The sequence below is a fragment of the Monodelphis domestica genome, chromosome 8 (genome assembly GCF_027887165.1).
Source record: "Monodelphis domestica isolate mMonDom1 chromosome 8, mMonDom1.pri, whole genome shotgun sequence".
NCBI lineage: Eukaryota > Metazoa > Chordata > Mammalia > Didelphimorphia > Didelphidae > Monodelphis > Monodelphis domestica.
In genome coordinates, this window is record NC_077234.1 from 213,571,076 (window position 1) to 213,598,614 (window position 27,539).

At 38.9% G+C, this 27,539-nt stretch overlaps 2 protein-coding genes across 7 annotated transcripts in view; one reads left to right on the forward strand and one right to left on the reverse strand.

Moving 5' to 3' along the window:
- The first annotated feature begins 579 nt into the window (after positions 1–579).
- Positions 580–27,539, forward strand: part of LOC103094977 (granulocyte-macrophage colony-stimulating factor receptor subunit alpha) — a 69,238-nt gene continuing 42,278 nt past the window's right edge. For 2 of the 6 annotated variants that reach the window (XM_007501021.3, XM_056807920.1), the window contains exon 1: positions 25,971–26,845. The gene's annotated coding sequence lies outside the window, so the exon portion shown is untranslated. Of the gene's footprint in view, positions 945–10,690; positions 10,796–13,634; positions 13,702–25,970; positions 26,846–27,539 lie in introns of those variants that run through there. The other 4 variants (XM_007501020.3, XM_007501022.3, XM_056807921.1 and 1 more) reach the window with 4 other exon arrangements.
- Positions 21,730–23,235, reverse strand: LOC130455972 (tubulin alpha chain-like). Its single transcript, XM_056808520.1, has 2 exons — positions 23,112–23,235; positions 21,730–22,246 (listed from the first exon to the last, which is right to left on the reverse strand). The coding sequence occupies exons 1-2, from the start codon at positions 23,233–23,235 to the stop codon at positions 21,879–21,881; spliced, it is 492 nt and encodes a 163-aa protein (XP_056664498.1). The 3' UTR covers positions 21,730–21,878.

The window sequence follows — 27,539 nt, forward strand, 5'->3', positions numbered from 1 at the left end:
GGCAAAAAGTATACATATCATTATCCCCATCTTAAAGATGAGAAAACGGAGACTAAGAGAAATGAATAGACTTGGCCAAGATCACAGCGCCAATGAGTACAAAGTTGAGAGAAATTTGAACCCAATTCTTGTGTTCATCTTTCTCTAAACCAGTGGTTCTCAACCTTTCTAATGCTGTGACTCTGCAATACAGTTCCTCATGATGCGGTGACCCCAAACCAAAACATTATTTTGGTGGCTACTTCAAAACTGTAATTTTGCTACAGTTATGATTCGGAATGTAAATACCTGATATGTATTATGTATTCTCATTGTTACAAATTGAGAGGTTGAGAACCGCTGCTCTAAACCATGGTTGCCTCTTTCTTATCTTTTAGAAACATAAATAATATGATTTCCTTTTCCACAAAAAGGGGTCCTTGGAGAAAAATAATCCTTCTCTGGTTAAAAGTTAGTCATTTCCTTCAAGATTCATTAGATGTCATTAAAACCAAACAATAATAGGATTGCACACAAATATACAATCTAGTCACACAGAGAGGAACTTGCCTCCCTAAGAGCTATTTGCCTTTCCAGACCAATTTCATCAATGGTTATCTAAGAAACAGAACTGGGGCAGTAGGGGGTGGGGGGAGAGGGGGAATGGATGGTGGAGAGAGACAAAGAGAGAGGCAGGATACCATTAATGTTGTGCAGGAGAAGGAAGAGGAAATTGAATCATTTTAACCTAGCTATTTTGAAACTTTTCTATCACACAGTGTTTCTGTTTCAGAGCAAGCAATTAAACCCCAACCAGAAATTCCTAGACCCATCCCCCACCAAAAGATTTCACTTTCTTTTGTCTTGAAATACTGCGACTCTGCCACCCTCCGTCTCTGAGGATTAAAGGAAAAGCGCTTTCTACACCACTCTTCTCTTGGCAGAAAGATAGCCTAAAGAAATGGGTAAGTGTGAATGACTACAGGGGAAAAGACATTTTATGTTGTCAGCTTCTCGGGTTGGCAGAAGTGATAGGTCAAAATGCCATCCTACAAGTGCAGAGTATTTCAATAGAATTAAGGGATACAGAAGGGACATTGAGATTCTTTTTGTAAAGACTTAAATAGCATCAATGAAGCAGGTTAGTTCTCTAGGAAAAAAAAAATATTCCCAATAATGAAAGCATCATTACTTGGGTTCAAATCCTGACTTTTCTACTTCTTGTCAGAGAGACCTTGGACTAAATGTTTCGGCTCTGTAAGCTTTAATGTTCAGATTTGTAAAATGATTCTGTTAGTCTGGATCTCTGAAACTCTAAAATCTATTCTAACTCCAAATCTGTGATTACCTGTGATAATCCCATAATTATGATGAGGCAGAATGGCACAATGGAATAAGCAATGAACTTGGAATCAAAAGTCCTGAGTTCAAATCCAGATTCTGATACTTATATGTGTGACTTTAGGCACTTAACCTTTCTTATCTATAAAAATGAGGGACTTCAACTTGTATTCAGTTATTCAATCTTTGTGGCCCAGTGTGGGGTTTTCTTGAAAAAAAAAATACTAGAGGCCATTCAGTGAATTAAAGCAAAGGTTAAGTGCCTTGCCTGTGGTCACACAGGTGAGGCTGGATTTGAATACAAGTCTCCCAGATTCCAGGACCAACACTCTATCCACTGAACCTCCTAGCTGCCTCCAATATATGTTTCTATAATAATTATTATACAGTGTTTGCTGGTGTGGTTGTGCCTTTTATATTGAGAAAACCATTGGAAGGTCCTGGTTCTTCCTAGAAAAGGCTGGAAATATCACAGATTGATAGATTGACAGCTACAAGCTCAATGGTGAATAAAATGTTTTGTTTTGTTTTTTAAGAGCAGTGTAATATTTCGTAATGAGTCCTCACTAAGCGTCTAGAAGGACCTGGAATGGTACCTTGCTCCTACTCGAGTCAGATAATTTATTGACAGTCTATAAAAGAAGGGCTGAAAATTCCTCTTGAGCTCCTGAAAGAAGCCCTCCCACACTGTCTAAAAGATGTTTATCCTCTATGAAATGAGCATTTTGTAGCAAATAACCTTCTCCAGTAGGTAGATTACAATAAGTGGCTGAGGTCTGAGGAGTCCCTAGGACTTGAGGTTTATAAATATTTTGTGGTGTCGGAATTGAGATCCTCTGTCTGCCTGGTAAAATAATCTAGGTGATTTGCTAAATGCTGCCAATAAACCAAGGGGCTGACTATGCCCAAACCAGGTGTTTGCTGACCATGGGATTACAAAGGTTACATATTCTCCTTAGAGTTGTTTCAATTGTTGCAGTGCTGAGGTCTCTGGGACTAATGGTGTGGAGTTTACAAGGGAACCAGTGATAAGACAACTCAGACTGAGCTTCAAATGTAGGGAAAGAAAACTGAAATGGCATTAGAGGGAGCTGTCAGATACCTTAAAGGGGACCTACATTTAATAGTAACTGGGGCATTTGGTGGATCTGAGGTGAAATTTCCTTTTTTGTTTTTTTCACATTATTTTATTTATTTTTAGATTATTTTCCATGGTTACATGTTTCATGTTCTCTCCCTCCCCACTCCTGGAGATGACAAGCAATTCCACTAGTTTATACATATCTTATTACTCAAAACTTATTTCTATATTATTCATATTTGTAACAGAGCAATCTTTTAAAAATCACAACCCCAAATCACACACCCATGCAATCAAGTGATAAATCATTTGTTTTTCTTCTGCATTTCTACTCTAGTTCTAGTTCTGTGGTTCTCAACCTTTCTAATGCTGTGATCCTGCAATACAGTTCCTCATCTTGTGGTGACCCCAAACCAAAAAATTATTTTGGTGGCTACTTCAAAACTGTAATTTTGCTACAGTTATGATTTGGAATGTAAATACCTGCTATGTATTATGTATTCTTATTGCTCCAAATCAAACATAATTTAAACATAGTGATTAATCATAAAAACAATATTTAATTATATGTTGACAAATAATAATCCAGCAGGAGGCAGCCTGAGCGCTGGGGAAGGAGGTAAGTCCTGCCTGGGGAGGGGGTCTGCAGATGCTGCCTTCTTCTTCCTGTCGTCTCCCTCCAGCTCAAGCGGAGGCTTTACTTTGCTGGGGTTACTCAGCTCCATTATCCGCTCCAGGAGTTACCCGCTCCAGGACTCGTTCTTAATCCCTCCGGAGCCAGCACCTGGGTGCTCTCTCTGGGTCTCTGTTTGAGTCCGGTCTCCAGGCAACAGGGTAAATCCATCGCCCCTCATAGGGGGAGGGCTGCTGATAGGTAACTAATATTAGTACAATGTGCGGGCATCAGGGTCCCTGTTCTTTCCGAGATCTTGCTGTAAAGTAGCGCGATTTCTCAGCAGCTAAAGCCATCGGAAATATGTATTTTCTGATGGCTTTAGGTGACCCCTGTGTTTTGGTCATTTGACCCCAGCCAGGATCGCGACCCACAGGTTGAGAACCACTGTTCTAGTTCTTTCACTAGATGTGGATTAAAAAGAACATTCTTTTTAAGTTCCATGGGATTGTCCTTGATCACTGCTTTAGGTGGCCCCTGTGTTTTGGTCATTTGACCCCAGCCAGGGTCGCGACCCACAGGTTGAGAATCACTGTTCTAGTTCTTTCACTAGATGTGGATTAAAAAGAACATTCTTTTTAAGTTCCATGGGATTGTCCTTGATCATTGCAATGCTATTAGTAGCAGAGTCTATTCCATTCAATTGTCCCACAGTGTTTCAATTACTGTGTACAATGTTCTCCTGGTTCTGCTCCTTTCACTCTGCATCAATTCCTGGAAATCATTCCAGTTCACATGGAATTCCATCAGCTCATTATTCCTTTGAGCACAGTAGTATTCCATCACCAACAGATGCCACAATTTGTTCAGCCATTCCCCAATTGAAGGGCATCCCCTCATTTTCCAATTCTTTTGCCTCCACAAAAAGTGCAGCTATAAATATTTTTGGACAGACCTTTTTATCTCTTTGGGGTACAAACCCAGCAGTGGTATAGCTAGATCAAAGGGCATGCAACCTTTTAAAACCCTTTGGGCATAATTCCAAATTGCCTTCCAGAATGGTTAGATCAATACACAACTCCACCAGCAATGCATTAGTGTCCCAATTTTTCCAGATCCCCTCCAACATTTATTATTTTCCTTAACCATCATATTGGCCAATCTGCTAGGTGTGAGATAAATTCACACCTCAGGAAATTCCTTCTTTTAAAAAGAGAGAAAGATTAGGAATAAAAGTGAGTGTAAATCAAAAGCCAGATCAAGGCCCAAAGTTGCTCAGAACAAAAAAAAAAAAAAGCAAAGTATAAAGAACTGGGCAGAGGAGGAAACCATGAACAATGCAAAGGTTTCAGTCTAGGGGAGTCATAAAGGAGACAGGATGTTAATGCTACAATGGATGTCACCAAAATTATGATTTTGTATATTTGCTCTTTCTACTAGATGTAGATGAATGTTCCCAGCCTCCCTCTGATAGGCTGGTGTAAACAGCATCCATCTAGTGATGTCAAAGGATCAGAGATTAGGAAGAAGGAAATCACAAGAAGAGGAAATTTGGGGCAGTGAGGTTTGTGAGTTTGCAGCGAATGACTAATACAAGACATTTTGATCAAAGCTGTGTCAGAGATTCCAGAGAAGTAGAGGCAGGACCAAGGAAAAGACAGAGAGAGAGATTATTTCATAATTTTATATAGACTGACTGTGTTCTACCTATCTGATCTTATTAACATGTTAGGTCTTAAAGCACTAAATAGGGGATTCAACTCCCTAAAGCAGGGGTCCCCAAACTATGGCCCGTGGGCCCCCTGAGGCTCCCTGAGGCCATTTATCCAGCCCCCACTGCACTTCCAGAAGGGTCAGTGAAAGGAGCACTGTATGTGGCTGCGATGCAAAGCACGGCATCGCTCACATACAGTACTACTTCCGGTGACATAATCCTTTGCGTGGCGCCTTGTTCTGAGAGTAACTGAACGAGAATGAGGTGCTGCACAAAGGATTATGTGGCTGCACAATGGAAGATGTCAGCATGGTGAGCAGTGATCTGGGGGAGGGGATTCTGCACTGTGTATACTGCTGCCCGGTATAGTGGTGGCCGTGATGGGCCTGTGCAAGGTGTGACAGGCCCATCACAGCCAGCGCTGCAGCCTCCGCTATCCCAGACAGCAGAATACAGATTTGTTCATAGTTTGTTTGTTTTTTATAGTCTGGCCCTCCAACGGTCTGAGGGACAGTGAACTGGCCCCCTGTGTAAAAAGTTTGGGGACCCCTGCACTAAAGACTAAAGCAAATAATTAACCTGGTCCCCACTGCCTGAAATCCAAAATGTTACATTATATCCTTTTTCCAGAGTTCTGTAATATGCTTTTATTTAAAATCCTTACCTTCCATCTCAGAACAAATACTGTGTATCAGTTCCTAGGCAGAAGAGTGGTAAGGGCTAGGCAATGGGGTTATCTGAGGCTATATTTGAACCCAGAACTTCCCATCTCTAAGCCTGGTTCTCAATCCACTGAGCCACCTAAATACCCGCTCCAATCCAATTAAAGGAATTTGGGGCTCTCTGCCATTGACTCCAACCTTCACCAATGGTTTCTCTAATTATAGGGGTCCCCGTACCCAGTTCCATTTAACTATTTAACAGATTTAGCTTGTACAAAGGGATATTTATTTCAAAGGTATGAAAAATAAAAACAAAAACAAAAATAAGAAAGGTAGAGCAAGACTATACAAATATCCCTCCTGACACCTGGAGGAAGAAGCATAATCCTCCCCTGCATCCCCTCAGACTCTGAGGAGTGGGCCACAGTTTAGCTTAGTCCCACTTGGGCTCAAGTCCCAGGTACCTGGTTTCTTAAGGCTTACCTTCTGGCCTGAAGTAATAACCAGCCTGGAATCCTACCTACCATATCTTAATTGTAGGTCCAGGGATTCCTTTGAAATAACAAACAAAACAGGGGAAAAAAAAAAGGAGTGTTTCTCAGAGCCTAAAAAGGAGAGGAGGGAAGGGAGCCCTTCCCTTTGCAACCAAATCAGTGCATGGAATCTATGCTATAGGTCAGCTTGGGTCTTCACCCTTTCTAGATTCCAATGGTTAAAAGAGCTACTATCCCAGTATCCTCACTTTTAAAATGCCACCCATTCCAGCTACACAATCTATAGAAATAGAATCATCATTCTCCCCATATGGTTATGTAATACAAAATGTATTCTCCCAGAAACATGTCCTTGGTGCTGCTCATGTAACTCTCTCCATGTTAGGTGATCTGGCCATGCTGCAAAAGCTTGTTATATTAGGTTTAAAACTCCTAAAGTTTTGGGAGAATCACCCTGAAAACAATTACAGCTTCTGCACCAACTTTTCTTACAAAAAAAAAAATGAATAGGGGGTGGGGTAGCTGAGTGGCTCAGTAGATTGAGAACCAGACTCAGAGATGGGAGGTTCTAGGTTTAAATCAGGCCTCAGACACTTCCAACTGTGTGACCCTGGACAAGTCACTTAACTCCTACTGCCTAGTTCTTATGCCTTGGAACCAATGCTATGACAGGAGGTAAAGATTGGAAGGGAAAAAAAAGAATGAATTATAAAATTTTACAGCTGAGCAAGTTACCTATACATTCAGTGAGTGTCCCAGGAGCTCCAGTACTTATTCCCTCCCTCTTCTGGTTGGTAGAAAAGGAGGCAGTCTCCTCATTCATTAATTTTGTAACTTTACCGAGAGACTACTACCAATGGGTGGTGTAGTGAGCTTTGTCCACCAGGTGGCACTATTCACAAGATATCATAAGGTGAATTTCTCATAGACTCTCCAATGCCCAGGCGTGGGCTTTCTCACCAGGTCCCTCCTGTTCAACCCGCACACATTAGCCTACTCTTCCTACTGCTATAGGCAAGACTAAGCAACTTGATCATTGCCCTCACAGATCTGTTTAGAAATTTAGGGTGAAGGCCTAAAATGGAATGGCACTCTGAAAGAGTTCTCCTTGTGGCTTTTCACCCACCCTACACTGGGGAAATCTATTGCTCTCAGTAGACCAGTTTCATTTACAGGATTCAGAAGGTTGAGTTTTCAGTGGCTTTTTTTGTTGTTTAGTGGTGTCTGGTTCTTTGGGATCCCATGAGCCGCCTATGGTACTTCAGGTCTTTCTGTTTTCAGAGTTTGTCCAAGTTCCCATTTGTTCTTTTATGACATTATCTATCCATCTCAACCTCTCCATGCCCTCCCCTCCTCCTTTGTCCTTCACTCTTTCCCAACTTGGTTTATTAAGGCACAGAATTGGGAAAACTTACATAAGAGCTATCACATAGCAAAACTGTGATGTGATTGCTTTTGCAATCACATCATGTCTGTGTCCCCTCTACCACCTGAAAACAGAGGAAACAGGGGGTAAGTAATAGGCTGTTAGGATCTTTCTGTCTCACTACCACTCTTCCTGGGTCTCGTCTTCATTCCATCACTGCAGCTCTCCAGAAACTATCCCAACTTTTCCTTTACCATACCCGGTTTGGGTTTTAGCAGCAACAATAGCCACTTTCAAGCAGAAAGCAAAGAGGCTGCCCACTCCATCAACAATATGGAAAGAATGGAATGATCCTGAAAGGACAAAGGGGAAAAGGCAACTGAAGCTTGGTTATAACTATAGAGGGTGAAGTGTGACCCTTTCTTAAAATAGAGCTTCTAAGAGTTCTAACTAGGAGAATTCTATCATATCAAGTGCTTTCTGAGACTGACTACCTACATATCACTTTTAAGTGGTCTTCCACAGAAATATGTAATGGAATTTTTCAGTTTCTCTCACTAAGAATTTTAAAATTTCTGAGTCCCCTACTCACTTATTTCTTGTAGCTAAGGGGAATGCATTTAACCACCAGATGGTACTTAGTGGACCTATCCAGAAAATGAATCTGAGTTCAAGGTCCCACACTAACCCTGGTGATTTACTCAAGTCTCCAGGGTGGAAGTGCTAAGCAAATGATAGGAGCAAGTGGCCTTCTATAGCTCAATTCTACCTCTCTCTGAAGGGTTGTACCAATTTGTAGTGAAAGGGTTGTATGGACTTGTGGATTTTGCCAAGAAGAAACAAACACATAAACCCATGCCCATTGGAAAACACTTCCTCTTTTCTATCATTGGTCCATTCATACAGGATTTTGACATGATGAAATTAAATCTCCATTTACCATTGTTCAGTTTTGTCCAATTCTTCATACTACCATGGACCAGAGCACACCAATGCTTTCCATGGGGTTTTCTTGGTAAAGATACTAGATTGATTTGCCATTTCTTTCTCCAATATAATCTTTAGTAAAATTCCCCAGTAAAATCCAGCAACTCTCCATAAAAAAAGAGAAATATGCATATAGTTGATTTACCCAGCAGTGGACTGATAAGCAAATAAATAATATCTACTTCATTTTAAACCTGCTATTCTCCTCATTTCTGGAAGTTCCCAACTCAAGATCCAGAACTATGGATCATAGCATATTGGTTATAAAGGCTTCTTTCCTTCCCCCCTTCCTAACTTCCTTCCTTTGGGAGTGGGAAGTAGGGGATTAATAATATTTTTTAACTGAAAACAAATGAATGAATGTAAAAACAAAAGAAATAAATAAACATAAAATTTTAAGAAAAAAAAATCCTAGAAGCTCCCAATCAAAATGACTTAGGAGTTCTAGGAAATGAACTATCAAGTTTTCCATTAAGGGTATAAAAGAGAATGAACATTACAATATTGATAGAAGAATTGGCTCATGCTTCCAACAAGCCCAATCCTCAGATGTCCAAAGCAGAAACCAAATATGGAACTCATGGAACAGGAAATGAAGTTGTTATCTAAGTGAATTCAGGAGAAGACAAAATTTTTTCTCAATCTGAACTGCCCTCTTCCTGTCAATGATCTCTAATCTTTTCTAGTGATAACTGGATCATTGCTTATGAAGCACGTTGGAAGAATTCGACTTCACATCATTTACAATGTGATCATTATCTTCCCCCATTCCAAAGTGGAAGGTGCCATTCCCACCTCCCCTTAGTAATCCTTACCTAGAATATGAGTTGAAATCAATGATGAAAAAAGAAAACAAAAGTATCTATTTATATATGAATTAATCAGTTCCTACCTTAAAAACTGAATAAAGAAATATAGATTCCAACTACTTACTTACTTGTCGCTATGTTATTTATAGTTCCTTCTCAAGGAACTTATTGGGTTCACCACCAACTACCCTACAGCAAGTAGTATACATTTATAAATCAAGTCAAGGATCAGTAATCATAAGTAGCACATGGTAACCAGATTTTGCCCTAGAGTGCTAACATGGGGGAGGGGGGGGAAATAGGGCAGAGAAGAACATGATTCTCCATGTGGAAGTGTCCACAGGCCAAGGAGAGTATGTTTGTCTTCCAGGTTCTCCCTTCAATCACCACCATGCCAATACAATGGCACCCAAGCAGGTGCCTCTTCCTCTTGTATTGAAGACCTATACCACACTGTATGCTTGAAATCAGCAGCACAATCATCAGGGAAGGTTGTATATGTGGCCACTAGATTCATATCTCTGATTTAACAGATGTTAGTAACTCTGAATGATGGGGATGACTCTAGCAGTCCACATTGGTATTTGTATTTATTGCCATTTATATTAGATTAGAGAGCTGCCTGGGAGCTCCAATTGTTTTTCAGTGGCATCTGATTCTAAACAACCTCATTTGAGATTTTCTTGAAGAAGATACTAGAATGGGTTGCCATTTCCTTCTCTGTCTAATTTTGCAGATGGGAAAATTGAGGCAAACAAGTAAAATGACTTGCCCAGGGACACACATAAGTATCTGGGACTAGATTTTAATTCTGGAAGATGAGTCTTCCTGACTCCAGGCCAGGAGCTCTATCTATCTAACTCCTACCTTTTTGGAAGACACTAAAGGGGTAAGTAATTTGACAAGGATCAAAAAGCCAACATATATCCAAGGTGGAGCTAGAACCCAAATGTTACTGCTTCCTCCGTTGGCTTTCCATTTCCATCTGCCAAAATTGAACTGCCTTCCTGGTGTGCAAGTGGTAAATTTGCCATACCTGAGCTACATTCCCAGCATCCTTTTAAGTTATGTCCTCATTTTACGTAAGGAGGCTTGGGAGCCACACTGCAGGGCTCTTTTTTGTGGGGGGGGGGGAGCTTATGCTTTTGGTAAAGTGCTGCAGTTGTGAGTCTCTGGCTCTCTTTGCTCTGCTCACTTGACTAAAAGAATCCTTTTTCTTTTCCCTCTCTTTTTGATTATTATTAAAATCCTATATATTAAAAAAAAAGGGGGGGAGCCTCTCAGCTTGGGTTTCAGCCAAATTTATGTCCCAAGCCTCCTTATGTAAAATGAGGACGTAACTTAAAAGGATGATGGGAACATAGTTCAGGTGTGGCAAATTTTCCACCTGCACACTGGGCAATTAGCCATTAATAACAATGTTTTTATTTGTATAACTATTTGGATAGCACTCTATATTTACAAAGTATTTAAGCTCCTTGAGGTTTTCCTATCTCTTTTGTATTCAGAGTACTTAGTACACAGTCTAGTACTGTAAGAGAAACTGGACTTAATATGCCAGCAGAACAGAGAGAAGCAGATCTGGCAAGCTGGAGAATTCTGCAGGAATGGGGGAAGGGCAGGAAGGAGAGAGAATTCTGGGAAAGGAGAGGAAGTGAGCTGAACTGGCAGTTGGAAAGATTCTCGTCTCTGAGAAACTGCCAGGAAAGTGCACTGGGCAGATCTCTGAACCAGCACTCATCTCCTTCCGTGAGAGCTCGACCCAATGCCCCAAAAAGACAATTAAATGAATAGGACTTCAACTGGAAGCTGATCACTAGAAAAAAAGATTTCCTCCAGATCTCCTAAAATCCTGGACTGATTACAGCTGCCAAGGCAGTTAGAAAGCCAGGGCTGCTTCACTAACTGACCCCAAAGGGTCAGATCAACAAATCCTGATCTGCCAGACCTTTGGGAGAAGGGGTTTCAGTTATTCTAGGGACCCCCTGCTCCCTCTTCCCTTCTGCCTCATTCCTAAACTCATCTGCCTATCCCTTGCCTTGTTCCCTTAGAATAAAAGTTTTAATCAGAACAAGTGACAGACTCCATCATATCTAGAGAGACTTGAGGTTGGGGGGAGGGAAGTGGCATTCCTCTCCCCAAGGAGAAAGAAGCTAACTGCATCAAGCCTGAAAGGTCTCTGAGGGAACAGGAGTTAAGGTCTTGAAAGGTAACCAGAGTGGGGTTTGTCAGAGAGGGCTAAGAGGGAAGAAAATCCATCCTCTCCTTCTCCCTCTCCCTCTCCCTCTCCTTCCCCCCCCCCCTTGACTCAACTTCATCTTTACCTCACTCTGGTCCTGACCCAGCAGGGAGGGAAGACTCCATTCTCTCCCTCATATTACAGTTATATTGCAGTGCATAGGGACAGAGACTAGACCTATGACTTTATTGGTGTCCCAAGTAAAGAGACGCTCTCACTAATGCAAGTCAGCTCTTCTCTGTTCATCAATCAATTTTTAACTAATTGATTAAATGTTTCACAAGTATCTGCATTTGACATTTGAGGACACTGAAATTCAGAAGTCAAATTACTTTACCAGGATCATGTATTTAGAAGTAGAAATGTAGCATGTCAATGACTATGTACTTCCATAGTGTATATATATATACTATGGTGTCTCTGGGCTAAGGGGAAGGAAGATATCTAGAACAGTGTAATATGAGCCTGGTTCTCTTTACATAGTTGTTTACATGTTTCTTTTTCCCATTAAATTTTGAGTTCCTTGAGGGGTTTGTTTTTGCCTTTCTTCATATTTCAAATGTTTAGCCAAGTACCTGGAACATAATAAGCATTTCTAAATGTTGGTTGACATAATTTGAATGTAATGCTTTTTTATCTGACTCAAGATAATTTCTTCTAAAAACAAAAAGTTCAATAACAATTTAAAGCATTTGTTCATATAGTTATATATACAACTTTGATTTTCTTCATCCAAAAACTCTCCCTTCATATGTTTTGACAATTTGTCAGCTGAAGAATGACTCTTAGATGACCTAGTTCTCTATATATTTTAGATATAAGATCCCTGTCCAAGAAATTGTCTGTAAAAATTTTCCCCAATTTACTGATTTACTTCTAATCTTGGCTACATTCTTTATTTGTGCACAAACTTAAAAAAACAAAAACAGAAAAACCTACATGAAGTTTTGAAGAGTGAAATGAGCAGAACCCAGAGAACATTCTATACAATAGAAATACAGTTTAAAGAATGATTTGTGTATGTCTACCTCCAGAGAAAGAACTAAAAAATAGAAATAAGAAAGGCATAGTTTATATATAAATCTTTTTGTCAAATAATGCCTTCTCTAGAGGGGAAGGGAGTGGGATTACCTGGTGTAATATTTATTGGGACAGGAAACTGGGATTGGGAAAAATGGGGATAATGGGAGGTTTGTATAGGGGTAAGGAGGAGTTAAGTATGTTATTGCTTGGTGAAGCAAGGGAGGGAGATGCCCCCTGCTGAGAGGAAGCCACAGGGGTCTCATAAGGACTCTTTGTCCTGGAATGATTGAGCTGAAGTTCAGCTCCCTCTATGACCAGAAAAGATAGTCCACTTATCTGACTGCGTATTCTAATAATATAAGTTTAATAATCAGTTGGGATTGGAGTTTTTTCTCAGCTATAGACCTGAGGCCAGGCCCCAGAGGCTGGCGGAGGGTTTGTCCCACTTCTGTCCACTGTATATCAGTCCTCTTTGTTTTTTAGAACCTTAGTAGACAGAAAGCAAACAAGAACAATTCTAACCTTTAGAAGTGAGTGGGCCTGAATCTTCGGGCTGAACCAAGAAGAGGCATACCACTCCAGACTGGGCTGAATGAGCTCCTCCCTCCTCCAACACCAAGAAACCAGACTCCCCTGGCAGGAAGGAAGTGTTAGTCACAAGACCCAACTGCCACTCCCAGTTGCCCCTTCCCCCACAGAAACTGTTAGTCTAGTTTCCTTTCCACACTGGGTATTTAATGTAACAAAAATAATTAATTTAAATTAAATTAAAAGTTTACCATCACAAAAACATTTTAAAATAGATCAGGCATTACATGTTTCTTCAATATTTTCACAATGCAATTTTGGGTAGATATTTTCATGAGATAGCTAGGTGGTACAATAAATTTGTTTGACTTGGAGTTAGGAAGACCAGAGTTCAAGTCTGCTCTCAAACCTTCTGTTTTATCATTCTACCTCTCAAAGATTTTGTGAGTTCAATGTTTTCTCACTCCACCTCCCAAAGATATTCTGAGGATCAGTGAGATAATATTTGTAAAGCACTTTGCAAACATTAAAGTACTATAGAAATGCTAACTAATAAGCTAACCAAAATATTCATCTCATATCTGTCCTTCTGGTGATGAGCCTGTTTGATCTTACCTGAGCTGACCTTCAGATAACAATTTGTTCTCCATGTTTGATGCCATTACAGTTTGTAAGAACCTGTTACTGTAATAATCATTTATAGCCCCTCACCTTCATGCCTTGATAAAGCATCAAAGTAGGTCTTGAGTTAAAAAGAGTCATATTTATATATACACATCTGTATTTTTTCTCTTATAGTACCACTTTCACAAATGTTCTGTGCTTCAGACTGAGGACCAAACAAAGAAAGCAGTCACCAATAAAGGTAACAAGTTAGCAGAAGATTCTAAATGCTTGGATATCTTATATTTGCTTGCCTCCATTATATGGATACGGGTGGGAGGGTAGCAGAGGTTTCTGCTGATACAAAAGGAAGGACATGAGCCCTAATGGGAAAATGGAAGAAGAAGAGATGTATTGTATTCCTATTCTCTGTTAGCAGTCTAAAAAAAAACTCTCCTCCTAACAAGATGCTTAGAACACAGTGCTATGATTAAGAGGAGTCACTCTAGTGCAGGATGTTTTCAGGTGTGAGGTAGGCACAAGAAGGCTTTAGTCAAAGAGGCAAGGGAGACTCGTGATTTTCTAACATCTGAGGCACTAAAAGATGCATTTTTTATGAAAAGATATCTTGGCATCAGTCTCATAAACTGGGAACATGATCTAAAATATCCCCGTTTTTTTAATAGCAGTGTGGAAAAATAGTCTTGAATGGTAATAATTTTTCTGTGAAACCTTTCTTAAACCTTGGGTTTTGAAGGTCAGTCAGCTTCTGAGTAATTTACTCCCAGGTCTCAAAAGCATCTCATTAGGCTGGCTTTTGTTACAGGCAGGGTAGAGACCTTATTTATCTGTAAATGAAAAGGTTTTTTTTAGGTAATGAAGTCAACAAGCTCTAGCCACCTACAAGCCCAAAGAATGAGCGAGTCATTAACAAAAAATACATCAAGGGAAGTCAAGAATAATTCAAGTCACTGTTCTTTAGCATACTATGTGGTCTTGGACAAATTGCTTAAGTGCTCTGAGCTTCCCTTTTATTTCTATGAAAATTGAGGGGAAGAGGCTAAATGTTTACTTTATTACAGATAATCAGCTCCATATACTTCCTCAGGGTACAAGTTCTCCTTTAAGGTCTTTTCACCCTTCCAACCACACACTTTACCAACCCCAGGCTATCCCAGAATTTATCCTGCTAGGCAGGAAGCCCACTACCAATGAGGCACCTCATCTCCATTTTCTCCTTCTCTTTCTTGGGCTGTTTATTCACAGGGCTTGGAAGAGAAGGAAAACAAATCCATTCCCTCTGATGAAATGGAGGACCCTCAGGCATTACCAGTTAATCTACCTCTACACTCTGCAGTCCTCTGACACTGTGTCATGTATGCATTTCTATAGTCTAGGGACCTTTGGGCCTCCACACCTGCTGCATCATCACTCCCTTAAGATTTGGGGGCTTTTCCAACTTCTCTGAAGCTGAACTCTTTTGTTTGCCATCTCCCCAAATTAGAGTACAAGCATCTTCTCTTTTCTATTTGTATCCAGATACTTGGCACAGTGTCCCATATTAAGTACTTAATAAATGCTTTTTAATTCACCTGTTCATTTATACACTCATACACATGCTCACTGCCTGCCCATAACCCTGAGAGAGATTTTCAAGAATCTTATGCTTACAATTTTATACCAAGAAATACTCAAAAATAGAAAAGGTCTTTTATCAATAATAAGAAAATGATGATTTGAGGAGGGATGTGTCTACATTGAGCAATATGTCCAGGATGTGATTAACCAGGGCACAGTTTCTCAAAAGAGCAAAAGAGGCTATAAATGGTTTGCCACTAGAAGGAGTGACTCACAGAGTCCTATGAGTAAGTGTTGAGGTAATAAGAGACCCTGAAAAAATTGTGCCCTGTGTTTTCACAAGAGGTTGACAAGAGCTGCTGAGAGGCACAAGGACTTAAAATTGCCTTCTCACACTTACATTCTAGAGGGCAAAAACAAGTATCCTAAATTCATTGGTTTTAAGGGCTGAAAGAGGCCACTGGAGCATCTAGTTTAATGTTTCCCAACCCAAACTATCCTAAGGATCAATAAGTTGTCTAAATTCTACCCAGAGAAGAAAGCTCTGACCCTTTACTGCCTCAGCAGCAGGATAGGTAGCTTCTTGGGGCTTATGGAACAAACATTGGGAACCAGGGAAAAGGAAATAGTCAGGACAAGGAGCAGGAAAAGGGAACCTATCAGAGAAAGAACTGAGTCAAAATCTATTTCATTAGTTAAAGGTCTTTAAAGGGTAATAAAAATTTACTGTAGGCTAACAGTTGGGAACACTCTTAGCCTAAACTTCCCCTATTAGAGATGAGGAAACTGATACAGAGTTTTATTGACTTGCTCAGGCTGAGTGCAGGGCAGTTCATGGCAGAAAGAGCAAAAAGAAATGATGATTTTGCTGATCCTTATCCTTATCCTCCATTTACATTCCATGACACAAGTAGAGTAGAAGCCACCAATTACTGATGACTTATTGATTCCTAATGAGATTATATTCCCAGTGTTGCCTTTTAGTTATGCCACTACACTATTATAAGTAAAATCCTAAAATAGGAAGCCTTTGCTGCTCTAGTGATGCCTGAGAATTGTCTTATTCATACTTCACTTGGTTTAGCCAGAGTCAATATAACTAAATATATCCTCTGTTTCTATCCAGTTCTTCTCTCATCTTCTTTAGACATAGGAGACTCATGAATACGCATATCTCTTCTCTCATCCTAATCTTCTTTTCTGGAAAAGAAAGTGAAGTGAAAGTGAAAGTGATGACAGAAGAATCACCAGAATAAACTGTACAAAATTCTGAATTTTCCCCAATGCCTTGCATAATCCACAGCACAAAATCAGCATGTGATGAATGTGTGTATGTGTGTGTGTGTGTTGCTCATGGCCCAGAGTCAAAACCCTGTGCTTACATGCACAGGGTTCAACTTAAGAGCAAGGAGGGTAGTTCTCTGTAGTTATGCCTTCTGAGCTTGTGTCCCCACCCAGGACTTCCCCAGAATCCTCAGAATTTTGCTTACTTTGACCTCTCCTAGGGTTTCTGAAAAATTTAATAAATATCTCTTAATGTATCCATAACAATAGGGAGAAAGCCCTTATTCCCTTTAGAAGCAGTCAGGCTAACAAAACACACACACACACACACACACACACACACACACACACACACACACACACACACACACACACAGCAAAGACTCACGTCAATAGCAGTTAAGAGAATTCTCCTTCCTGCTCAGTGATTACACAAACCTAGAATTTTTCTGGCATAGTCCTACTCTGAGGTTCATTCTCCAAAAAAGGGAAAGAATTCAACTTTGTTGGAATCAAGCAACAGTTTCCCTTTGGCAAACCCAACCTGTTCCCAAGAAACCTATATAGTCCTTTAGAGCTACAGTTGAACTGTACTCTCCATCCCCAGCTTGGGAGAGTACTTGGGATAATTAGAGTCCACATAACTTTTAAGTGGCCACAAAGGCAAAGTCTAAATTTCCTCCTCCCATCTAATGGCTCAGTCCTTTGTTATTTACTCATAATTTCTCCAATTTGTCCAGAAACTAAGACAGTTCAATACTAACACTATGTATTATTTGTGAAAGTTTCAGCTTAGTCCAAAAACTATGCTATGAAGCTACTCATCCATCTGGTGCCATGTTTGAGACCATATGGTCCTGTGGAGCACATGGATGCCTCGATCAGCCTGTGGCTAAACAGGTTTCCCTCCAAAGAACCAAGTCATTGTGTGCCTAAAATGTTCTTTGTCTTCGCTTCCAAATTTCATGTCCCCCATCTAAACTTCCCTTTAAAGGGTATAGCCAAAGATCCTGACTGTGAATCAAAAATCAATCATCCTCAAAGTGGTATGACTGGGATAACTTAGCTCAAGGCAGGAAATTACCACCTTATTGAGAAAAAATTATCAATGCCAAGACAAAGTCCTTTTCAGGGAATGAGGACTATCACACCTTATATGAAGATCATCAGTAATACAAAAGAAAAATACTTAGTAGAGCCAATGAGTATGGTAAGTCAATTGAGGAATTTACCCACTACAATTAAATTAGTGGTACATTGTGACTATTTGAGATGATGATTATTACCCTACCCCATCACCAAAGAGAACTTAATGTATACCAAATTAATGAGATTTAATTGACAAATATAGTCTGGCAGTAGATGTTATAATGAAATCTTTTACTAACAATTAGGTTCCCAGGACTTGGTCTCTTTTCTCCCATTTGGAAGAAAAGTTATATTGCCAAGGAATATTCAGAGAGGATTTGTTATAACCAAGGAAGCAAAGTATTGTTACCATGGACTTATAAAAACTTTGTAAGGTAGAACTGTAATTTCCAAAACTCATGGGATTTTAGGGATAGGAAAGATCTGGACAATTATCTAATTTAATTGCTTTGTAATTACAAATGAGGACATCCCTGAAGGTGAAATGATACCAAGGTCAAAAATCCAAACTTCCAGTCCAGGTTTCTTTGCTCTAAGTCCAAGGCTTTTTGTACTCTATCAAAAATTCACTATTTTAATCATTTTAACAGACTAGTATTCAATACCATATTCACTGAGACAGCTTGGTGACATTTACTAGCCATGTAACCCTGGGCAAGTCACTTAACCCTGTTTACCTCAGTTTCTTCATCTGTAAAATGAGATAGAGAAGGAAATGGCAAACCATTCCAGTATTTTGCCAAAAATATCTCAAATCGGGTCACAGAGTCAGACAAGACTGAAACAACAAAATAACAAAAAATACATTGATCCCAGATAGGAGGCAGTTAGGTAGTGTAGTAGCTGATAACGGACCTGAAGTCAGGAGGCTCTAAGTTTAATTCCTACCACAAACACTATCTGTCTGACCCTGGGAAAGTCACTTAATCTCTGCCTGCTTCCATTTCCTCATCTACAAAATGAAGATAATTATAGCATATACTTCCCAGGATTATTGTAATGATAAAATGGGATATTTGTAAAATACTTTGCAGACCTGAAGGTAAAACATATAACTGCTATTGTTTCTGTATGTGACCTATTTTATTTTTTTCTATTTTGAAAATTATGTTTATTATTAATAATATTGCATCTTAGATTATGGCCTATTTAAGTAAATAAAATATATTAAAATCTAGTTTTATAAAAACTAAGTTATGGACACACTATTTTATAAGAAGATTCTTCACATTACAAAGGTTTGCACCATAGGATTCCTTTAAAATAATGTACTTCCATAAATATACTCTCAAATGAGTCTACTATCTTATTAACTTGAGTGGTTCTTTCAAGAATGTCTTTCCAGAAGTGTTGCAGGTCTTCCTTTCTTTATCTAAACATCATGAAGTTATATGTGGACAACATGACGTACACCAGTCATCTCTCACTCTCAACTATCACCCAGTATATCTCATCTTGTCATACAGTCCCGTTATGATTTTTTAATTCTTATTCTTCAATGTTCCTCACTGGTTGCAAATCACAGACTGCCTTTATCCATTTTATGAATTATGTAGTTCTTTAGTTTTTCAGAAAAAAATTATCATTGCCATAGAGAAATATTAGTAAAATTTTTATATTAAAAAGATATTCCCTTGCTATTATGGGAAGATTACAGTCAATTAAAAAGAGCTTTATATTCCCCCAAAGGAATTTACTCTGTTCTCTTTTCTAACTCACTGAGCCTAGCTCACTGTCTATCTATATTATCTGGCATATAGGTATACATCCATGCTACTGTCCAGTCTTTATATGGTATCCATTCAAATGCACATTGAAATCTGGGAAATGAACATTCTTCATCCATTTGCTTGTTCCTTTATAAACAGGTCAAACCCATGTGGTTAATTTCTAATGTCTTCAAAGAGGTTCAGCAGTGGCTGAGGGATTGATGATATCAGCATAATGTTATCTGTAAATAAGAGCATAAGAAGGATCTCACTATCCACAGGGAAGAAACAAGTCAATTTTTGTTCATGGATTTTCTTATTGCACTTCAATTAAAGTTCTAATTTTTAAAACAGTTTACATGCTTTTCAAAATCTGTTAAGGAAAGCAAACCACATTGGGGCTACCTTTTTGTCACCAATAGTAAAAATTATCTATTATACTCCAGGTGTTCTTAAGAAGTCATAATGAATATTGTAAACATGAAGTTGATTGTGGTCCTGATGTATTTCAACTCAAAAGATATAAATATTTACTATAAAAGGAACTGCATAATAAACCAACAGTACATGAAAGCTGGAGAACATCCTTCTATCCTCTAGTCCACAAAAATATCTATGCCTTTCTCACTGGATCCTACCATATCTATCATATAGCTGTTGGTTTTTCATATTTAAATATTTCTCTTGATTTCTATGGAAATGGAACTGTATTGGACAACAGAGATACAAAGATAAAAATTAAGCCATCCCTGACCTCAAAAAGCTCATATTCCATTAGGTAAACCCAAGACATACTCAGAAAAACTATAGTAGAAGAAAATAGAACACTAGCAACTGAGGTGATCATGAAAGGCTAATATTATATGAGTTGGTACCTAAGCTGGTCTTGAATGGAGACAAGGATTTCCAAAATGGAAGTTTATGCCTTTTTGCCTGATTTGGAAACCTAGACTGATAAACTGAGAACATCCTACTGTTTCTCATAATTCTGCTCCAATTTTCATTGTATTGCTTCAACACACCAAATTTAGGTTTTTCTCTGGAGACAAGTAAGGAGACAAAGGATTTTGTGAGATTAGAACAGCCACAGCTTTAATCACCAACATTAACTCTAACCATAAAGGAAAATCCTATGACCTTCAAGGCCCTGCTGAATATACCTTCCCCTTTTAGAAGATGTAACTGAAGCTCCCTTGAAGAACCTGCTTAGAGTGGGTTCTGAAAAAGATGGTAATACAAAAGGTTACATCCCAGCCCAATTCCCCAAGAAACTCCCCAGCAAATATTGAAAAGGGCACCAGATGAAGCAATGCTTAGTAAAACCAAAGAGAAACACTGGTAAACTTCTCCATTCAGCCCAGGGTTACACAAAAAAATCACCAGAAGCCAGCGTACTCTGGTCTACAGCTAATGCAATCTCTAGGAAAAGGAACTAAATAGGCAATGAGATGTATGCTCTCGCCTGTTAGAGACACTTCGGGGGAAAAAATCTATTCCTAGAAGGTTACTACCAAAGTAGACAGATGGATCTGCCCCAAGCCAAGTCTGGATCAGACTGCCAGGAAATAGAGATCAGGTCCCTCCTATTTTCATTGGTGAGACCCTATCCCGTACCAACTATTTGAGAGGGTCTCCATTCATATTTCTATCTCAACCTTCTCCAAATTCTACCTTTTTCTTCCCTACCATGTTGCCAGCATTCCTACATGTACTGTACTTCCCCATTAAAGGAGTTGAGCTCAGTGCCTGATATATAGTGTTTAATAAATGCATTATCTATCTATCTAGAGCAGAACTGTGCATGGGGACCAAGGCAGAGAGGGAGACCAAGAATTAGCCACCCATCTAGAACTGGTGAAGCAGCAAAATGATGACACAAGAATAAATCAGAGCCTTTCTACCCCATCCAAGAGTGAGAAATAAGACAGAGCCTGTCCTTAGCACAAAGTTCCAAGTCAGTAGAGGAGGGTGAAGATCAAACTAAACAGAAATCTAAATATACTCAAGAACTATTCTTCATTAGGCAAAGCCCATTAGACTAATCAGGAATAAGACAGCATTTCCATAAATAAGTTGAATTAAAACCCTAGAAAGACAAATGAACTCCAAAGGTAGATGGAAGAAATGAAGAGAGATAAAAAACAAAATTAGAGCACATGGATGATTCAGGTGTTTTGCCCTCTGTTTTCCCTTCTTCAGGTTAAGTGATTTAGGGATAAAAGTCAATGTTATAATAAGTTCAACCCAACAAGAACTTTAGATTTGAAAATTTAATGACACCTGTTTTTACAATATGTTGATCTTAAGTTGAGCAATGTATAGCTAGGACTTGAAAGAAGTTCAAGCCCCATTCTTTCACTGCTGATGCCACTTGCTATGTTTGAATAAAGAATGTATATCTAAATGAAAAATATGACTCCAGTACAATTGCATTAATTTTGTATAAAAATAAGGCAACTTGCTCAACCTGTTATGAAAACTGTCACAATCTTTGAATGAGATTGCTCCCCAAATTCTCTTCCAGAGAAAAACATTTTAACAGATTGCAAGCTGATAGCTGAAATTCCTCCTTTTTTTTTTTTGCAAATAAGAAAAGACTTTATTTTGGAGTGGTAGGAAAAGGGAAAGACACAAAAGACAGACAAGGTCAACTGAGGTTGGTTGCTGGACGCTTTCTAGAATTCTTCACTTTCATCTTCTCCTTTGATAGAGTCTGTGCCTACTGTGCATACATAAGGTCAAACTTGTGATCCAGGCAGGCCCATGCCTCAGCAATGGCAGTCCTGTTACTTAGCATGCAAACTGCCCACTGCACTTCCGCCAGGTCTCCACAAGGCACCACAGTTGGGGGCTGGTAATTGATGCCAACCTTGAAGCCAGTGGGACACCAGTCTACACACTGAATAGTTCTCTTGGTCTTGACTATGGCAATGGCGGCATTGACATCCTTAGGTACCACATCACCTCTGTAGAGCATGCAGCAAGCCATGTACTTGCCATGACGAGGGTCGCACTTCACCATCTGGTTGGAGGGGTCAAAGCAGGCATTGGAGATCTCCACTGCAGAGAGCTGCTCATGATATTTGCCTTATAACTATTACACAAGATTAAAATGCATGCTATTGGAGAGAAATATGAATTCCATTCCTGCTCAATATTCATGTGGTAAAAATTAATTTGAATTATGTATCTCTGCAATGTTTTCATGTTTGAAGTCTATAGACCTAGAACAATTTCAAAGATTTTGAACCAAGAAAGTAAAGGCTTGACTAACATGCCACCCACTGCAATAGATATATTACCAAGGCAGGGGGAAAAAAAAGAGGAAAAGTGTGCACATATCTAAAAGTTGAGTAACTACGTCAGTTTCTAGTCTGTCCATTTTCATTCTAGCATTTAAATTTATCAAAGTTATGCACATATACATACTACATTGTAACACAATACCACTCCCCTATCTTGTGATATCATACCATTAGCAGAATAGGGAGAAAGTCTATATCTCCAACTTTATTACTTTACCTTCTTTTCCTGTGTCCTGCTTATAAGGACTAGATTCTTCTTAAGTATAGAAAAATGAGATTATATTTTGACATATTCTCATGCTATTGGAATAAAACTAGGTAAGATTAAAGAACCCTCTCCAGGATTCTCAAAAAAGAAGAATCTTTGCTAAATCAAAGCTAAATATAATCCATCAAATGTGGTCTAACAAGGGCAGGAAAAATGTAATTAAAATCACCGAATTCCTGAAGATTATGCCTATCTTAATAGAACCTGAGAACAATTAGCTTTCTTGGAAGCCAGAGCATAATATATGATGACAAATATTGTGGTTATAGTCCATTAAACCCCTGGAGGATTATCAAATAAATTGTTACATAGCCACACCTTTCCTATCTCGTATTTGTGAAGTTGATTTTTTGATCCCAGTTGTGACACACACACACACATATCTGTACCCCTCCTTCCTCCATGCATTCTCCTCCAAAACACAGAACAGGAAATAGCTCAAGTTCAGCTGGCATGGATTCAGATAAGTAGCATGAGACCAATTTTAAGGTCATTGCTATCATCGTCACTTGTCCCCATATTGGAAAAGGCTTGAGAAGGAATAGAGCAGAGAACTCACAAAACCTGAGTCAGAACCCATGAAAACCCTCACAGACCACTATGACATCACAGGCGAATATTGACTCCACTAAGCCAACTGCTTAGATCTAAGTATCCTTGAGCATATTTAGCAGAGTGTGATTAAAGTACTCTGGTTCTGGGTCTTCATGAGGAGATTGTAAAATAGATTTTGTTGTTGTTCAGTCTTTTCAGTTATTCAACATCCCACTTAGGGATTTTCTTGGCAAAGGTACTGGAGTGCTTTGCTATTTCCTTCTCCACTTCATATTTACAGATGAGAAATTAAAACAAACAGTCACCTAGCTAAGTAAAATTTGTGAAGTCTGATTTCAACTCGTGAAGATAAGTCTTCCTGACTCCAGGTCCAGCACTCTTTCCACTGCCGCCCAGCTGTCTATTAAGTGTATATAAATTTCTTAATTCCTACCATATTGAGAAACATGCATTCTAAAATCTCAGCTTTTGGTAAAGCACATCCCAATAGGAAAATTATTAAAGAAAGAGTTGTTCTTGCATTTTGTTTTTAAACTGTTTTAGAGAGAAGATGAGGAAAGAAGAATCAAAATAGGAAGGTCTACTACTTAAGGTGCAAAGAATGAAGATGTGATGAAGCTGTTCAACTCTAGCTTCTAGAAGCTATTATATTTGTACATTATTCTGGTATGAAGCTGGATATCTAGTTAGTGTATCTTTTCTAAGTTTTAGTGTCCCTTCTCAATTTCCCCATCTCTTCTAGGATAATGGTTGCTGGTAGTTACCTGGAAGCATTGATATTCTTCCGGCTCTTGAGTTTAGGGTCCTAAATTATCTCCACCTTATCTCCATCTTAAAGAAGATGGTGGTCCATGGTTTGGCACTGTTTACCTGGCACTTGCTACTTCCTGTCCTGTCCTGTCCAGAGTGCCTCCCACTCCAGTTAAACCCATTTGCCTACCTATAGATGTAAGTTCATTAGATTTTAGAAACACATTTTACCAACTATCTCATGTTATTCTTATGAGAAGGGACAGATGTGGGTTAAGTAAATTGGCAGATAGTTTAATGGTCAGATCCAAAAGGCAGTCATTAGTGGTTTGCTTCTATGTTTGATTCTGTGGTTACATTTTTATCAACGACTTGAACAAAAATGCTTATCAGTTCTGCAAAGCTAGGAAGTCACAAAGCCAGGAAGTGTTAAGCTAACAGTAGATAAGAGAATCAGTATGTTACAATTTCTCATAATCATAATCTCATAATCTAATACATTTTCTCAGATCTAATAAGATGAAATTTAGTAAGAATAAAGTTGTTTTGGGGAGCAGCTGGGTAGCTCAGTGGATTGAGAACCAGGCCTAGAGACGGGAGGTCCTAGGTTGAAATCTGGCCTCAGACACTTCCCAGCTGTGTGACCCTGGGCAAGTCACTTGACCCCCATAGCCCAGCCCTTACCACTCTTCTGCCTTGGAGCCAATACACAGTATGGACTCCAAGATGGAAGGCAAGGGTTTAAAAAAAAAAAGAATAAAGTTGTTTTTGTTCTCAGTGCCCTCCTCCCCCCCAAAAAAACCAAAACTTCCCAAATAATATGGGGGAAGCAGGATTCATCTGATAAAGAGTTGGAGGTTTAATGAGCAGTTAGCTTAACATGAGTCAATAGTATAATATGGTAGACCTCCCAAAAACATTAAAGTAACCTACTCTTTTTTGAGGGACATAGTACTCATGAGTAAAGAGGCAATAGCTCTATAATATGCTACCTTTGCAGAATACATCTGAAGTATTTCTTTTTTTTTTTTAACCCTTACCACAGAAGTGTTGGAGGCCAGTTTTAAACTTAGGACCTCCCGTCTCTAGGCCTGACTCTCAATCCACTGAGCCACCCAGCTGCCCCCTATTTCTTGACACATAGTAGGTGCTTTCCAATTCTTGTCAATTTTATCAGTTGGGAAGACCACAGGGATTTCACATAAGGCAACAGCTATACTAACCCTTATTCTGAATGCCTTCCCTTGGATTTTGCATCAATTCTCCAAAATGGCCCCTGTTGACTTAATACTGTTATTCATTATCTTCATACACACCCACATCCACTCACAATAATGTAGAATTGTATCATGCACCAAACGTTCAGGCCTACATGAACCTTGGTGTTTATGAGGTTGTTACCCCTACTTGGCTAATGCAAATAAAGTCTAAATTCAAAAATAAAATAAAAACAAATCACTAAAAGTAAAAATCGCTAAAGTAAGCCCGAGGACTCATTATGTAACTCTTATGTCAGAGACTTTTCTTAATATGAAAATTATGGGTACCCTTTAGAGATCTTTGCCTCATCGGGCTGATTGTTACCACTCTAGTGAAAACCGGCAATATTTGTATTTGGCACTAACTCTCTTTATAACATTTAAATTCTGAACATTCAGATTCACCAGGCTATACACAAAAAAACACAAATCTTAGATAGGTCTACAGATAGTGCTGGACCTGGAATTAGGAAAACCTGAGTTCAAATCCAACCTCAGATACTTACTAGCTGTATGATTCTGGGCAAGTCGCTTGATCTCTGTTTGCTTTGGTTTCTTCCTCTGTAAAATGGGGATAATAATAGCACATACCTTGCAGAGTATTGTTGTAAGTAATTGTAATTAATGAAATATTAATTATAAAGTGCTTATCATAGTGCTTAACTCATGGTAAATGATATATAAAAGATTATTGCTATTATTAAACACCAACTCTACTAATAAACATTTAGTTTTATAAGGTTAGGCACTTCAATCACAAGTATTAGGTTGACTGGTGATTTACAAGTCTTATGAGAGGTCTACAGAGCCATAAGAGCACTCAAGAGTATTAGATGATTTTTGATGGAAGAAGTTGCATGAAGAATAAAGAAAAGCTCACTTTCAAGACAAAAAGAGAGGAACAATGTTGGTGATTGAAGACATCATCAGTTGATGGTACATAAACCACAGACCTGGTAGGCTTAATAAGGGAACATAGGATAATAGAATTAAGAAAGTGAATCTACTTCATATGGTGTTTTGAGAGAGATATCACCACAAGAAAAGCAATCAGATTTGTACCCTTCATTCACTTTTGCAGCAGTTATTATTCTGGTATTTGACTGGTCTGGCAGTCAACATCCTTATATGGGCAAAGAGTTTTGTATTTTTAAAAATATTTTCATGACCTAATTATCTCACTTGATTTGTGACTATGTTCTGTCTTTATTGGAATTATGGAAATAGACTCTGTATATGTGAGGGTGAATGTGTGTGTGACCATGTGTTTGGAAGGGTCAAGAAGTGAGGAAATCATTCACTAATTCACTGAATTAAAAGAAACAATCTACTTCATTTGGGGTTGGCACTATAACCAGTAAGTAGAAGAGATGGTTTAGGTTTCCTGAGCCTGAATGAGGAAGTTTGGAAAGCAATCTTTTGGGGGGTGGAGAGACCAAGAAAGAAGAAGAGTGAGTCATTGTGGGATTAAAACACTTAAAAGAAAGCTTCTGCACAGAAACAGCCAAGAGAGAAGAAAACTGAAGGAAAAGAAAAGACGGAGCTAATGGTAAGCCATTTCCTATATAAGTTGATTTCACACTACAGCTGATATGGATATAATGAGTTTCTGGAAAATGAAGGGATTGCTGCATTAGATTACTTCTAAGGACCCCTCCAACATTAACATTCTCTAAAGATATATTAAAGGGGTTTTGAGCAAAACTTCTGATTATAAACTGGTGTTTATGAGAGGCTAGGAATATGGAAATCAGTGTCTCAATGCAAATAGACCAGAGAGAGAAAGAAAAAAAATTAAATGAAAAATTGCTGGTCTGGATCTGAGGGAGTTGATACTAGTAGAAAATTACCACTCTGAATTTTTTCTTTTGGAAACAGAATCTGTTTCTGCAGTGCAACTGGACAGACAGGAATCTTTCTTCGGTATTTAAATAATATCTGAATGAAATTATATCATCATGTGCTTTGATTTCTGTTTCTAATTGATGTGATGGATTAGAGCTAATACATTCATACCTAAATCTCTTGGAACCAATAGTAAACATGTGGAAGCTAGTTGGCCATAAAACCAAGTGGTCTAGACAACTGTTGAACTCATGACTATGGTCCTACAACTTATTCTAACAACCTGAGCTTGTTAGAACCTAAGCCTTCTAACTCTGAGAGAATTAATGATAACTGTCTGCTTCACATTGGTATGTTTACCCTGACTGACTCCTGTCAGACAAAATTGCAGCCAAAGC

Bases quoted from the DNA above. Each gene is read 5' to 3' on its own strand.
- LOC130455972 (XM_056808520.1), bottom strand. From the start codon at position 23,235: ATGATAGCAATGACCTTAAAATTGGTCTCATGCTACTTATCTGAATCC. The intron at 22,247-23,111 runs GTGTGTGTGTGT...AATAGTTATAAG, and splicing joins GGAAGGAGGGGTACAGATAT to GCAAATATCATGAGCAGCTC.